Source organism: Amphibalanus amphitrite, unplaced genomic scaffold (assembly GCF_019059575.1).
Source record: "Amphibalanus amphitrite isolate SeventyFive unplaced genomic scaffold, NRLGWU_Aamphi_draft 000588F_arrow, whole genome shotgun sequence".
In the NCBI taxonomy this organism is placed as follows: Eukaryota; Metazoa; Arthropoda; class Thecostraca; order Balanomorpha; family Balanidae; genus Amphibalanus; species Amphibalanus amphitrite.
The window spans coordinates 76330-90634 of NW_024882082.1; the positions used below are offsets into that span (position 1 = coordinate 76330).

Consider the following 14305-nt stretch of genomic DNA (forward strand, 5'->3'; position numbering starts at 1 on the left):
TGATCGCTTTACAAAACGGCTTGAGATTCATTTCGCGTTAGATACATGAGTAAAGATTTTGTTAGGATTATTAGGGTTTTCTTATTATGAGAACCCACTTATCACATCAATTTTGAAGAATGAAGATTGATTTTGAACGTTGACCATCCAGCGCAATTTCTGTAAGTAACTAGGTAATATTCCAGCCGAAGCCAGAAGAACGCTCAGCGCAGTGATTGGTCTTATCTCACCCAATGAACATGTCAGTTAATATCCGATCATGCTCACATAAAACATTGGACGCCGCCACGCGTCACACGGTGGGGCTCCCGGCGGCCGCCGGCCCAGCCTCAGCCCTCGAGCCCCGCCGGCCTAGCCTCGGGTCCTGCCGGCAGCTCCACACGTCATTTCCCTCCGCCGCAGGATTCCATCCTTTGCGCGTCGGCGAGCACCCGCACACATCTCCACTCACTCGACGACCGCCGTCCGTTTCGACACCGGTGCCGGCGCGCCCAGCCCCCGGCGCTCCCTGAGCGGGTGATTCACGGTTTCTCTGATGGCCGGCGCCGGCACGCCGGCGCGCAGCCGCACCGCAGGACGAGCGGGCGTGCCGACGGCCGCCGCCGCCGACGGCCAAGTAAAAGGCTCCGGCGGCGTTTGGCGGTCAGGGGCGGCAGCAGTGTCCGGCGAGCGGGGAGCCCGTGCGGACCGAGAGCGAGAGTGTGCCCACCGCGACCGAGCTCCGCACGGAACATGTGAGCGAGCCAGCGCGCGCACAGTCACCAGTGTCCGTAGTGTTTGTGTGTGTCCCACCGGTATCGTCACTGGTCGTTTTAGAATGTCCCCGATGGTGCGTTGGATCAGCCTCTCGCTGGCCCTGCTGGCCGTCTGCTCGTTTGGATCACCCCAGCAAGGTGAGTGGAATGACGATTTGTGTGAATTTTCAGCGGATAGGTACCCTTTTTTCATAGACGGATGGCAGGCGCCAGGCAGTGTCACTTATAAGCAGTTGACAGAAACGTATATTCCCTTTTTTGCAATTTTGCTGGTAGACGCTCCAAACAAGAGTATCATAAAAACAATATTGTAAAAGGCAACATATTTTGGTTCACTCGACTGCTGTGATTTATGCTACCCGACTCATTACGCTTTTCCAAACTTTTTATGCTAGCATTCCTAGTGACTTTAGAGGGATGAATGGCTGCCAAAGTGACCTCCAAGAAAGAGGTGTGCAGTGGAGGCTGAGCTGAGGGTCAGACCATGGGCGCCACGGCACAGGCCGCCGTGGGAGGCCGCACGACCTGGGGGAGGGCGGCTTGCGACATGCTCAGTCCCCACACTGAAAACAATTTAACCCAAGGCTGGCGAGTAAACCGGTGTTTTACGGGTACCCCTATCCGCAACCATTTTTAACCACCCTCCCAGGAGTAGTGCTAGGTCCCATTGCGGTGTAGTCGTACTTGCTCTGAGCGGATATAACCGCTGTCAGCGAACAAGTCCGCTGAGAGCAGGGACGACTACACTGCAATGGGACCTTACTGTACTCCTGGAAGGGTGGTTAAAAATGGTTGCGGATGGGGGTACCTGCAAAACGCCGGTTTACTCGCGGGCCTTGGGTTAAATTGTTTTCAGTGCAGTCGTGAGTCGGCTCTGCGCGCTGCCAGTCCGTCCCACGTCATGCAATCGCAATTGTCACGGGGGTCAGAAGGTATGCTTCTCCGCTCGGCGCGTTGTCCCTTAAAACGACTCATCTTGTCGGTCGTGCCCCAGTATATCTCTTCCTCAACATGTCAGTAAATGCCTCAGTGAGCACGGCTAAGCACCCGCCACACCATTACCTCTATATGAACCCGACAAGCTGTTTGGAAAACAGACTTGTCCCAGCTATCCGCTCCCTTTTACGGGTTTTGCATCACAAGACACTCGCTATCACCGCCGCCTTTCAGCTGAGGCCATGAATAGGGTTCGACTGGCGATAAGGCATCAGCTGCGGTAGAGCACGATAAGGCCGTTAGCTGCGGTAGAGTATAGCCCGGTCGGTGAATGTCCATGTAGACTAGTAGGAATGTCTACCGATGAGACCTGTTGAGGTTTTCTGGTGAAGGTCTGTCTGTAAAGAGGTCGGCAATTGGTCCCGGTAAGGCTAGTGTGTTCTTGCGGAGCCGGGTTGGGACATGAATGAGGGGCACCCTGAGGCCGAGGATATGCAGGAAGATGGACTGTAGAGACCCATGAACAACTAGAGAGACCTGTGAGCGGTTGTGAAGGCTTACTGAGGCCGGTGGAGTCGGCAGGGTTCAGTGCAGCCGCTGCCGCGCCGCGCCGCCGACCGCCTTTTACTGGACCGGAGAGCCTCGTCCAAGGCCGCGATAAGCCCTCCGGCTGTCTTTGTGTGCAGGCTCGCAGTCTCCGCGCCGTGCGGTACAGTCTCTAATCACGGCGCTCTGGTGGTATTGTAGTCGGTGCGTTGCAGTCTTCATGCCGTGCGGTACAGTCTCAAACCATGGCGGCTGGTGGTATTGTAGTCGATGCGTTGCAGTCTTCATGCCGTGCGGTACAGTCTCAAACCACGGCGGCTGGTGGTATTGAAGTTGGTGCGTTGCAGTCGCCATGCCATGCGTGTTTGAGAGAGAGAGAGGGAGAGAGAGAGAGAGAGAGAGAGAGAGAGAGAGAGAGAGAGAGAGAGAGAGAGAGAGAGAGAGAGAGAGAGAGAGAGAGAGAGACAGACAGACAGACAGACAGACAGACAGACAGACAGACAGAGACAGAGACAGAGAAGGGGGCTGAAAAATAATTTATGCGTGTTTTGGACAAAATGTCGTGGGGCTACTGCCAGTAGCAAACAATTCAACAGCACCGTCTTCGTACAATCACCTACTTCCGTGTCACACTCACCATGCCAGAGCCTAGCATAGCGCCCGATATAACAATGCCTCGGACGGCAAAGAAAACACGCTACCGGCAAAGAAGCCGCCGGCCCCACGAGGCACAGTAGACGTCTCAATTGTTCAGGACGTTCTCTGCAAACGGACGCACAGAGCGTAACGTTTCGGCCGCCAGAACAGCCGTGGATGAGCGGCGCACTGCCTCGTCCTAGCCTCGGAGCAGGTGCGACTGCCAATGCGGCGGGCATATGGGGTACTCCCCTGACTCGCTGGCTCGGCTCTCTGGTCTGTTTGCTCACAAAATGGTTCAATTTGTGCGGACATTACGGCCCTCGGGCGTATGCAAAACACATCTTAGGCACTTTGCAGCGCCGCTTAGCAGCTCCGCTATGTGCAATAATATGTTTTGTTTTGCTCAGAGCCGCCTATCCAAGGCTTGTCATCATCAGTAAGCGGTGCTGACGATGTTTACATCGGTCCCGTGAGCCGCCGTCTCCCGTCTCTGCCTTTGAAGACTCCTTGCTCTGGCTACCGACGCCGTCTCCGACCTGCCGGAAGAGCCGCTTCAAGGTGAACTGGCCGCCGGCCCGGGGCGGAGTCGGAGTGGGCGTCCCTCTGTACCAGTCTGCGCCGTCGGGGCGACTCGGACTCCGTCACCGAGCTGCCTGATCCCCGGGAGCTGACCACAGGGCGCGCCGGTCAGCGCTAACTCTGACTCCGCTCTCATCACTGCGGTATCTCCTATCCTAACATCATCCTACCTGTGTCATATCATCCACCGCCGCACTCTGACGATCTCCGAGATCGATAGAAAGTGAATGTTCTTCGCACAGCCGGTTGACAGGCAGTCATAACGCACCGCGCTACTCCCAGTAACGCTCGTTAGGTATCTCCCACCGGCGTCTCTCCCTTCCCACACGAACGTCACAGGTTCACGGCTCAGTTGGCATGTCCACGTCACGGCTCCTCCTGTCGTTTCCGGGACCAGCCAGGTGGCGTTTGTGGGAGGAGGCAGCAGAGGCGCTGTCCGTTTCAAAGCTGACAAGGACTCTCATCTGTTACCGGCCCCGATGCACCCTGCCTGTGGGATGCTACCGCGCTTGTTGCCACACCCAGGCAGACCATACATGCGCACATGGGCTCCCAGTTTCTCCCGCTCCTTGCTGCACGCCTTCCAGTGGTGCTGAAGGCCATACGGGTTTTTCACAGGGTGGCGGGACACAGCGGGCACGAGCGTGACCGTCAGGGACTGTGGGAGAAGTCGTGCGTAAGGGAGCTAGCTGCCTTCGCAGAGCGGCCTCTGCGCTTACTGGACTGGACGGGCTGCTGTCCCTGCTAAACGAAGCATTGTATGCAGTGTGCAGTCCACTTTGCCGGCTAAAAATGTCTGAATAGCGGCTACACCCGATGAGTACTCTCTGCAGTTTGTCAGCATCCCGCTGTAATCGCTAAGCAGCCCAAGCTCCCACCGCGAGTAAAATGTCCCTCCTCTGTGCTCGCTGAGTGGCCCGCTGGTTCTCATCGAGCGTCCTGACCTCGTTGGGCAGGGTCACCGAGGACGGCGGTCAGCTGACGGAGCCACAGGCCACATCCCATCTCTCTCAATGACAATGCCGCTTGAACGGCTGAATCGTTCGTGGAAGTTTCCGTGTCTCCGATCAGCCACCCTGATTCTTCATGATAGGACACTTTATAGTTACTGATAAGTGCAATATTCCAGCTTCGGTGCCTTACGTTGCCAGTTCAGAATCTACCTTGCCAAGGAATAGATGAATGGCAAGTTCGTTGGATGGCTGATAATTGGTGATCTAGTCTGGTTTTCACAACTGGATACGGCTGAATTTTCTATTATCTCCCGTGGCTGAATTGCGCCGCTGAGGATGTCGGACAGGTGCGCTGCGCTGGCCGCCGAGAGCCGAGCTCCGGGCACGGAGAGGCTGGCCGGTCGGCGGATCATCCGTCCGCCTGACTCGGGACCGGTCGTCCCTGAGCGCCTCTCTCTCGGCTCCGGTCTGCCGAGGTCGGCCGGTCTGCCCTCGCGGCGTGCCGCGCCGCCCGGACGGCGGAGATGGCGCATCACAGCAGACCGGCCTCCGCCAGCACACATCACAATAACAGCAGACCGGCCTCCACCAGCACACATCACAATAATGGGAGCCCGGCCTCCTCTAACACACATCACAATAAAGGGAGCCCGGCCTCCGCCAGCACACATCACAATAACGGGAGACCGGCCTCCTCTAACACACATCACAATAACGGGAGACCGGCCTCCTCTAACACACATCACAATAACGGGAGCCCGGCCTCCGCCAGCACACATCACAATAACGGGAGACCGGCCTCCGCCAGCACACATCACAATAACGGGAGCCCGGCCTCCGCCAGCACACATCACAATAACGGGAGCCCGGCCTCCGCCAGCACACATCACAATAACGAGAGCCCGGCCTCCGCCAGCACACATCACAATAAAGGGAGCCCGGCCTCCTCTAACAGAGTTCACAATAACGGGAGACCGGCCTCCTCTAACACACATCACAATAACGGGAGCCCGGCCTCCGCCAGCACACATCACAATAACGGGAGACCGGCCTCCGCCAGCACACATCACAATAACGGGAGCCCGGCCTCCGCCAGCACACATCACAATAACGGGAGCCCGGCCTCCGCCAGCACACATCACAACAACGAGAGCCCGGCCTCCGCCAGCACACATCACAATAACGGGAGCCCGACCTCCGCCAGCACACATCACAATAACGGGAGACCGACCTCCTCTAACACACATCACAATAACAGGAGCCCGGCCTTCGCCAGCACACATCACAATAACAGCAGACCGGCCTCCGCCAGCACATAGCACAATAACGGGAGCCCGGCCTCCTCTAACACATCACAATAACAGGAGCCTGGCCTCCCTAACACAGCTCGCAATAATGCCAGGCTGGCCTCCGCCGCCACAGTTTCGACAACCCTAATGGGGTATGGAGTAAGTAGCCTGCCGCTAGTAGGTATGGTTAATCTCTCGCTGTATTGTATTCCTCAGAAGATGGTATTGACGGGCGAATGTGAGATGAGCTGTAAGCTTCACCTTTTGACGATGCGTTCCGACAAGCAGGTCGCGGTCTGTGTGAGCTGTGATGGCTCTGTTGGTCCTCCTGGAACTCTTTGCACATTTTGCAACCAATCAGACCTCTCTTCATCGACCAGTCACAGCACCAGGGTTGTATACCAATCAAGTCGATTGAATTGATTGATTTGATTCAACGCGTATTTTGAGTTGATTGGATTGAGTCGATTGACTTTTCGAGATGGCTGGTTGACTGACTCGTTTGACTTTAGCGACTGGTTGACTGATTTGATTCCCGAAAATTAGAGTGACTCGTATGATTGAGTCGATTGAATGGAAAGTTCAAATAAGTTTTAGCTGATGAAAAATAATGACACCAATTGATGACATCAAAGATCACAAAACTACACTGAAAACTGCTTGTCATCACAACTGCAATATGGGGTAGACGGCCAAATAAAGAACAGGGCCTAAACATGAACAGCCAACTTTGACTTTCAACTGCAATACCTAACTGCTCAGTGCTCCAATCCTGGTGATAGAACCTGGCGATGCACTTACCTACCTTTCTGCACTCAGCAGGAAACGTTTTTTTTTTTTATCCAGATGATAAAGTGCAAGGCCCTATACTAATAAAGTGTGATTAATTAATAATTCACATCTCCACATCTCCTCAGAAGCAACCCACTGAACACGTCTCGCTAATTACGTTTACGTCCCTAATTAATAGCTAATTTGCTGCATTGTTTAATTTGCAGCAGAACGTTTGTTGATCCTTTTCTCCTGAGAGCCTAAGCATAACATATTAAATATGTTTCATTTTCCTTAAAATATTTTACCGAATATTATTAAGTGGTTTTATTTCAAATGAAATAATAATTAAAACGAAATTGGTGTTGTACAACCGATTTATTTTATGATGATCTACCATACAACATGATAATCAATGACGTCATCTTACCAAAAAATCAAAAGACATAGAATAAGGATTTATAAAAGCTTAGCATACTTATTGGCAAAACGTTTTCTTTGTTTTTTCGCAGTCGCACCGTGCCGTTTTAATTTTCCTTGTTCCTTATCCTACTTCCTTTGTCCTTAACTTATCCTGTGGTTCCAGAGTCCCTGTCCTCTCCATTTCCTTTTAAATATACTTTTAATCCTCATCCCTATCCCCAGTCCTAACAGTTTCAAATTGTATTGCAATAAAATGTTTCGAATTCTTCACATATAACCTATCTACCTTCGTTGGTACTGTTGGTAGCCAGTGACACATCTAGGCAGGTAAGTAGGTACCTACCTGCTTTCCTGCTGTCTTCATAAAGCATACCTAATGAAGTTGTCAGATTTGTAGCACATTTTCAACACTTTCATATGGTGTCAGTGTGGCATGAAACCTAGCTCGGTTCATTATGTTCAGGGTTCAATTCAGAAGAGCTCCGCATAACTCACATAAGAGACAGACAGGGGTTTTACATGGGGTAGATGGCCTGATGACTTAGCTGGAATATGGCCAAAATTAAATTGACAACTTTTAGGTGAAAGGTGGTGATTTGGGTTAAGGGGCGAGTCAACTATTGGGTTATTTTGCACCCATTAAATGAAACTTCTGCTCCAATTCTACCCATTGAACCTCAATATCACCTGTCCATCACTAGGTATCCTTCCTTATTACATAGAAACTTTGAATGGCATGGCAATTTATAATTTTAAATGACAATATTTTTGTTTCTTCTGTAGGTAGTTAGGTAGGTAGGTAGGTACACCAGACTGTTATGGACACTTTTCCAAGTTGGTGGGGCAAAAAACCTAATGTATGTCTTGGTTTGAGTCGTTTGATTGAGTTGATTGATTTCTTTCATTGTCGCGTTTGAGTCGATTGAATCAATTCCCGAAAACTGCTCTGATTTGATTGATTTGATTGGTTTCCCAAATTTGTCGTGATTGAATTGATTGCTATTGATTGAGTCGTATACAACCCTGCACAGCACTCAACCTCGTTCTCGAAAAGTTGGAGTCTGTTGAGAAGGCTTATGCCCACAGGTATAGATGGAATAGATTTAAAAATTATAAAGTTTGAGGATTTAACTCAGAAATATGTGAATGCTTGGAAAGATTAGAACAGTTACCTACTTTCCATTTGGCTATCAAAACCAGTTCACGGACTCGTCCCTTTCCAGTCCTGCCTCCGGCCCGAATCGTAAGCGTCCCATCAGTGCCCAAGGCGGCACGCCGCTGCCATGCTCAGCGTTCAGCTTCACAAACACCTCCGGTAGAGTAAACAATGCAATGAAACTGTACACCCTAAGAATGTCAAGTAAAACCGGTGGGCACCACTCGTCCTCCAAGACTCAGACTACTAACCGCTGAACATTAACCACTTCAGACAATTTAATAATGGAATGAGGCTAACATCAATCTTTCATAGAAATTGACTACGAAATATATGTTGAAGCACACGAGCCAAATGAATAATGTCACAAGTCTGGCTATGTCCTGACAAGAGTACGAGCCGGCTCGTCGAATCGGGGTCGGCCCTGCCGGGTGCATCGCCAGTGCTTGGAGACCGGACAGACCAGTGTCACCAATACGGACAGGTCCGAGTTTCGCTTTTCTCGAGACCCGGTTTAGGTCGGCTCGGCGGCCGGTCGGCGGCCGAACAGGTCAGCGGGGCCAGTTCGGCGAGTGTCTCCGCAGCGCGCCCTCCATTGAGCGCCTGACCGGTGTCGCTCGCCAGTAGCTGTCCCGGGTGACGCACGCGTCCGCGGCGGCGGCGTCCATTACGACCTGGCGGCCCGGCCTGTGAGGCGCCGCCGGGAGCCGGGCCCGAGTTATGGGAGCGGCAGCAGACTGCTGTCTCGGCCAGCCGCTCTGTCGCCCGATGGACGAGTGGCCCGGCGCAGCGGGGGACGCCCGGCGCCATCCATTTGGACCACTCTGCCCGGCTGGCGGGCGCCAGCGCGGCTCCCCGCCCCGTCCCATATACACCCCTTCCCCCGCTGCTGTCAGCTGGGATATCCGAGATGGCTCGGACGGCGGAAGAATCGCGAACGGCCAGTCACCTCCCCTCTCGCTGAAGAGTATCAACTTCCAGATGGACGGACGCTAACAATTTGGAGAACTTCTCCAGCCCAGCGAAGTTGTGCAGAATGTCGTTAGCGTTGCACGAATGAACATGGGTATGGGATTTAAGAGGCCCCAATGCCTCTGAAGATATATTTGGAAGCCTTTAGATTTTGGCATTCAAATGCGAACAGAAACCCGCTTCCCGACGCGGGTTTCATTATTTCAATGCCTATCTTTATGCCGGCGATGTGTTAGGGCCGCATTGAGTTGATATTCTCGTAAAAATATGTAGTGTTCGAAAGGCTAGCGTGACACGTCACACTAGCGCCCCTGATTGACTGCGAGTCCTCTCTGATCGCCGCGATAAAATGGCTTGGATCGGACTGCCGTCGGTCGCTGGCTCTACCCAGTCCTGGCGCCTCGATCACCGAGAGGGAGTGGCCCCGGCGAGTGGAGCGCGAGGCGGGCGGCCGAAAACGAAAGTGGTCTGCCGGTGTGCGCACCGGAGCGTGGCACGGTTACGGCTCCGGCGAGCGCACGCACGAAACGCCTGCCGAAACCCACCGACAGGCGCGGCGGGGGTAGATGAAAACAGCGCCTGATGGCTGGCGCCGGGCCGAGACGGGCAGAAGGCCAGAGGACCGCGCGGCACTGCAGAGAGTGCCACTCGGCTCCCGGGGAGGAGCAAATACAGCACCGCGGCTTACTGTCAATCACTGCACGGCTGTCCCGCAAGGGAGACGCTGCTGAATATTAAATAGCGGTTTTGCATAAGTATGCAGCAAAGCAACAATGGATAGTTTCATGTAAGTCTCGCTGGAATGTTTTGCGATGATTCCAGGTTAGGTCAGCTATGTCGAAAATATGCCTTTATCTCTTGTGAGACTCGCTATACACGGCGAATAAAAAGCATCATTGAGCTCGTCCGTACAAGGACAACCAAAACATAACGTGGCTACCTGTCATATCTGCATTTGCAGAAATGCAGAACTTTGTGGCCTCTACAATTACATTTCTGACAGTGGCAGGCTGCCCCGTACTCCCGGATTCCACCTGTCTCTCGCATGTATGGGCACGGAACTTGAGAGCTCCCGTGTATATCAGAGCACAATGGGCTCAGCTCTCAGCCCTCAGTGGTCACTTTTCCTTGTAGATCGCTGGAATATCGGAAATCGTTGGCAGGCCAGTGGCACCGATGAACGCTAAGTAACGTTTGAGGACGGCAGGTGCCGAAGGAGGGCTGTGTCACAGCTCCGGTGCTGTGACCGGCGGCATCTGAACCCATCTGCGGTCCAAATGGTGCACCTTGGTGTATACCGCGGAGTGGCGACCTTTGACCCGCCACCACCGCAGCTCTGTCACGGCAGCGGGCCGTGTGGGAGCCACCGCAGCCGGACGGCGTGACCGCGGCGGACGGAGGGGAGCGGTTTTTCACAGCACCCAGCGGGTGTCGCTGGACAGTTCAGGGGTTCAGAGGCCCAGGTTAACGACATCGCACCTCTGAAATAGGTCATGAAAATGCCTTACGTGATAAGCATGTTCCTTCTTCTTATAACGCTAGGTCCGATAAATAGCTTGGTTCTCATGCTGCGCCCCAACAATAGCTTAACTCGGTTTGCGCGAGCGACAGATGTGTGTGTAGGCGCGCTGGGTGAAGTAAGACATAAGCGCCACCTCTTCTTAATAATGCCATCCTGGCTCAGCCGACCATATAGGCTTGGATTTGTTGAACTGAGATGCGTCATTAGCCTTTTCAGGCTTGAATTTAAGTTGTGCTGCCACCGGCTCATTGGCTCAAGAATCGCATCATCAGCGTTGATATAAGGGACCACGGCTAACCCACTTAGCGTGTCGTCTGAACTGAGCTCTACCACTGACTGCAGACCATCACAGTCACTTGTCAATGCAGCGTCGCAGTGGATCGAACCGTGTCGTCATTGGTGACCGGTGAGAGGCACTCCTCACTGACCTCTATAGGGTCGGGTTGAACACTTGTTCGCTGAATTAGTTCCGGGTGAATACACTGACGCTGTATTGCATGCATTTTACTGCAGCATGCGTGTCAGGATCGCAAAGTATTTCAATTCGCTCGTTGTTTTCAGTTTGTCCTGTTCATCAGCAGAATTTTTCGTCTCGGGATTTCGGAGAGAGGGACTACATGCGAGAAAGTTACGGAGCTGTTAATCACCTACAAAATCTGGCGCACCTGGGTTGGAGAGCCGGATATAACTTCTCTCCGCGCTCTTTGTGACCGAAGTTTGGCGAGGTCCTCTGCCTTCAAGCAGTTTCGAGTGCCTCATTTTTCGTAGATAAAACGGGCAAAGCTGATGGCGGGCATATTTCGGAGCCAGGTCTCTCCACCCTTTGTGACTTCTCACAGCGTCGCTGCCCCTGCCAACGTCAGGCCATCTTTCGCCGGGGCTATTTTTCGGTCGCTTCTGTATGCCGGCGTTATGCTCCAAGTTTCACCTGATCCCGCAGCCGGCACGGACGAGACCGGAATTCAGAAGCGGGTCCGGAAGCGCGCTGTGACCGTCGGTCGGTCCCGGCGGCAGACGACACTCGGTCTGGGCTCGCCAATAACGCTCTCCACCCGTCACAGAGCAGCTAACAAATAGTTGCCGCAAACATGAATAGTATTCCAGAAAGGGCATCCATTAGTCACCAGCGAAGTGTCGCAAATACATATTTGAAGAAAATCTAAAACCGAACTAATAAACATAAAACATTGAGTGCGAACGGTGAAAGTGCTGAGGAAAGCAAATATTTGCCAACTGGAGAACGCTAATTGATTAAAGAAAGGAAAGGTATAAGGTGGGAAAAATAGGGCAATACGTGAAAATAATCATACAAAATTGTTACTTTTAGAGGCAGGTAAATATTTCCCTGTAAATAACGTTACTAACGCTCAGGCCTAACCCAAGCAAGAAATCAAGGTGTCTTAAGTCCCGGCCTTTAGCAGAGCTTACGATTACAGCAAGGGCTCTAAATTTCCGGGAGGGGACGCCCAACACCCCCGGTAGATTACTCTCTCGGACGAAAGTGAATCTTATCTGCGGCCGCTGCGGTTGATGAAACTCGTATTAGATCTAGCACGCCATCGTGCTTCCCTTATAATGGAGTTTCAATTTCTCCCGGCCGGCGCCTCCCCGTGCCGGCAGCACCTTTCAGCGGTGGGCGTATTTCGCGTGGGAAAGAGAGCGGAGAGCGCGAATGGCGGCGGAGGCCCAGCGCTTCCCGTCCGTCCCACGCGCCATCAACCAGCGCTTCCCGTCTGTCCCACGCCTCTAGGTGGACCGGGCTGTCCCGCCAGTCCTACGCCACCCACCAGCCGCGGGCCCACCTCACGCTTCCCACCGTACTGGGTCCGGCTGTCCCATCAGGTGCCTCTATGCCGGGCCCGGCTGCCCTGTCACGTGGTCCTTCGCCGGGCTCGGCTGTCCCGTCCCGTCGATGTCAAATACGACGGTCCCACTATGTGGCTCTCGAGCTGGAGCCCTGCTGTCCCATCTCGCTGCTCCCGAGTCCGAATGTCCCATCCCACCGCTCCCAGGTCCTGCTGTCCCATCCTGCTGCTCCCGGTCCCGGTCCTGACTGTCCCGTCCCGCTGTCCCCGAGCTCGCAGTCCCGGGAGCCCGACCAGGGGCTGCCCCTGGGTGCCCGCTAATGACGTCGCAGCGCTCCCGAGGTCCGTGAGAGTACCGCCCAGCTGATGCTATTCCCGTCAGGGCCGCCGCACTTTGGTCACGTACCAAGGCAGGCGGCGGCGACAGGCGCCGCGTGCTCGACCGACTCGAGATGGGGCGGCGTCTCTGTTTCTTTCGCCTGGCGGACTGTTTTCTCGGCGCACGCTATTCAGCAGGGCCGGGCAGTCCGTAACGAAACTAAAGACGTTCTCAACATCCCACAGCGCACCACATCCAGCCGCTTCACAAAACGTCGGACGACACGTGATTGCAAAATATGAGTCTCAAGATGTCACCAACATAAGCAATTGTGAGAGTGACAAAAATGAAAGCGTTTAGGTTACCTATCATCTGAGAAACCAAAAAGAGCAAGAGCAGGATCAGGAGCCGCTTCAAATTTGTAGAAAAGTCAGCGCTGCTCAGGAGCGCTCTGAGCGGCGCGCGCCGATGGACCAGTCACGCGCAAACCCTTGCAACAATCTCACCCCGCCCCGCTGCGTGCACTCGCCAACCGACCGTATCCAACGGCAGGAAAGTGAAAATTGCCTGACGGTCCGTGTTCGCTCGAGTGCAAAAACCGGAGCTGTCAACACCGTAACAGCTAAATGGGTCACAAAGATACCTGTCTTCGGAATATGCAAAGATTGCAACATTTCGCGTTATCATATCAGCCGTAGCGCAAAGATTATTCTACGTCCTTCGGTTTCTCTCACCGAAAAAAAAACTTGAGGCCGAACCGACCGGGCGAGTCCGCAACGGTGTGTCCTCGGAATGGGTGTGTCCGCAACGGCGTGTCCTCGGAACGGGTGTGACCGGCAGGGTGTGTCCCTTCGAAAGAAAGCCTTTCGCTAGTGACACGCACGCGCACGCTGCACGCTGAGCTCTGTACAAAGCGGAGAGGGTGGGGCAAACTAAGCGAAGGAGACGAGACGGCCACAGCGGGGGACAAGGAGTGGGCGGAGAGAGCACGGAGAGTGACAGGGAGAGAGTGGGGAGGGAAGGGAGAGAGCCCAGAAGGATGGCGAATGGGACATCGGATTCCCAGCGACGAAACATACATCACATATGCGCAGTATGGTGATATTAGCCAGAAGGCAGTTGGCGCCGTCCCAGCACTGATGAAGCCTTCTGATGACGAACGATATTCAAAGAGAGGGAACGCCGAGGCAGTAAGGGGTGCTGCTGCCAAAAAAAGCGATCATTATTATCCCAGCGGCATACTTAGCCGTCTAACAGGGAATATTACAGCCTAACGATGTGACAGTCGAATGCGACACTCGCATCTTATCATAAAAAATATGTTCGGAAATTTGCGCTTTTACAACTACGGATTACCCGCGTACGAGCATATGTCTATTGTCTAACCTCACTATTCGACCAAAGGCGGCGATATCGGTTACGATATATCGATTTGGCCGTCCGGTGGGACCGGTGAGACGTGCTGGCGTCCCCTCTACCCGGGGCCGAGCCGGTCCCACCAGAAACGACCACATTCCGACGACAGGGGCGGCGAAAGCGGCGCGCCCGGTCGGTCGCGGCTGCAGCGGCCGGGCGCTCGCGCTGGTGCGTGCACCCTCTGCGGCGGCGCGACTGCAGCGGTCTCCGATGGGCCGCAGCTC

General features: G+C 53.9%; 1 protein-coding gene across 1 annotated transcript in view; it reads left to right on the plus strand.

Moving 5' to 3' along the window:
* Positions 1-564: 564 nt before the first annotated feature.
* The window catches only part of LOC122394378 (mucin-5AC-like), a 51424-nt gene continuing 37683 nt past the window's right edge, over positions 565-14305 (plus strand). The window contains exon 1 of the mRNA XM_043391230.1: positions 565-893. Within this exon, the coding sequence (XP_043247165.1) occupies positions 818-893 (76 nt within the window). The 5' untranslated portion in view covers positions 565-817. The remainder of the gene's footprint in view (positions 894-14305) is intronic.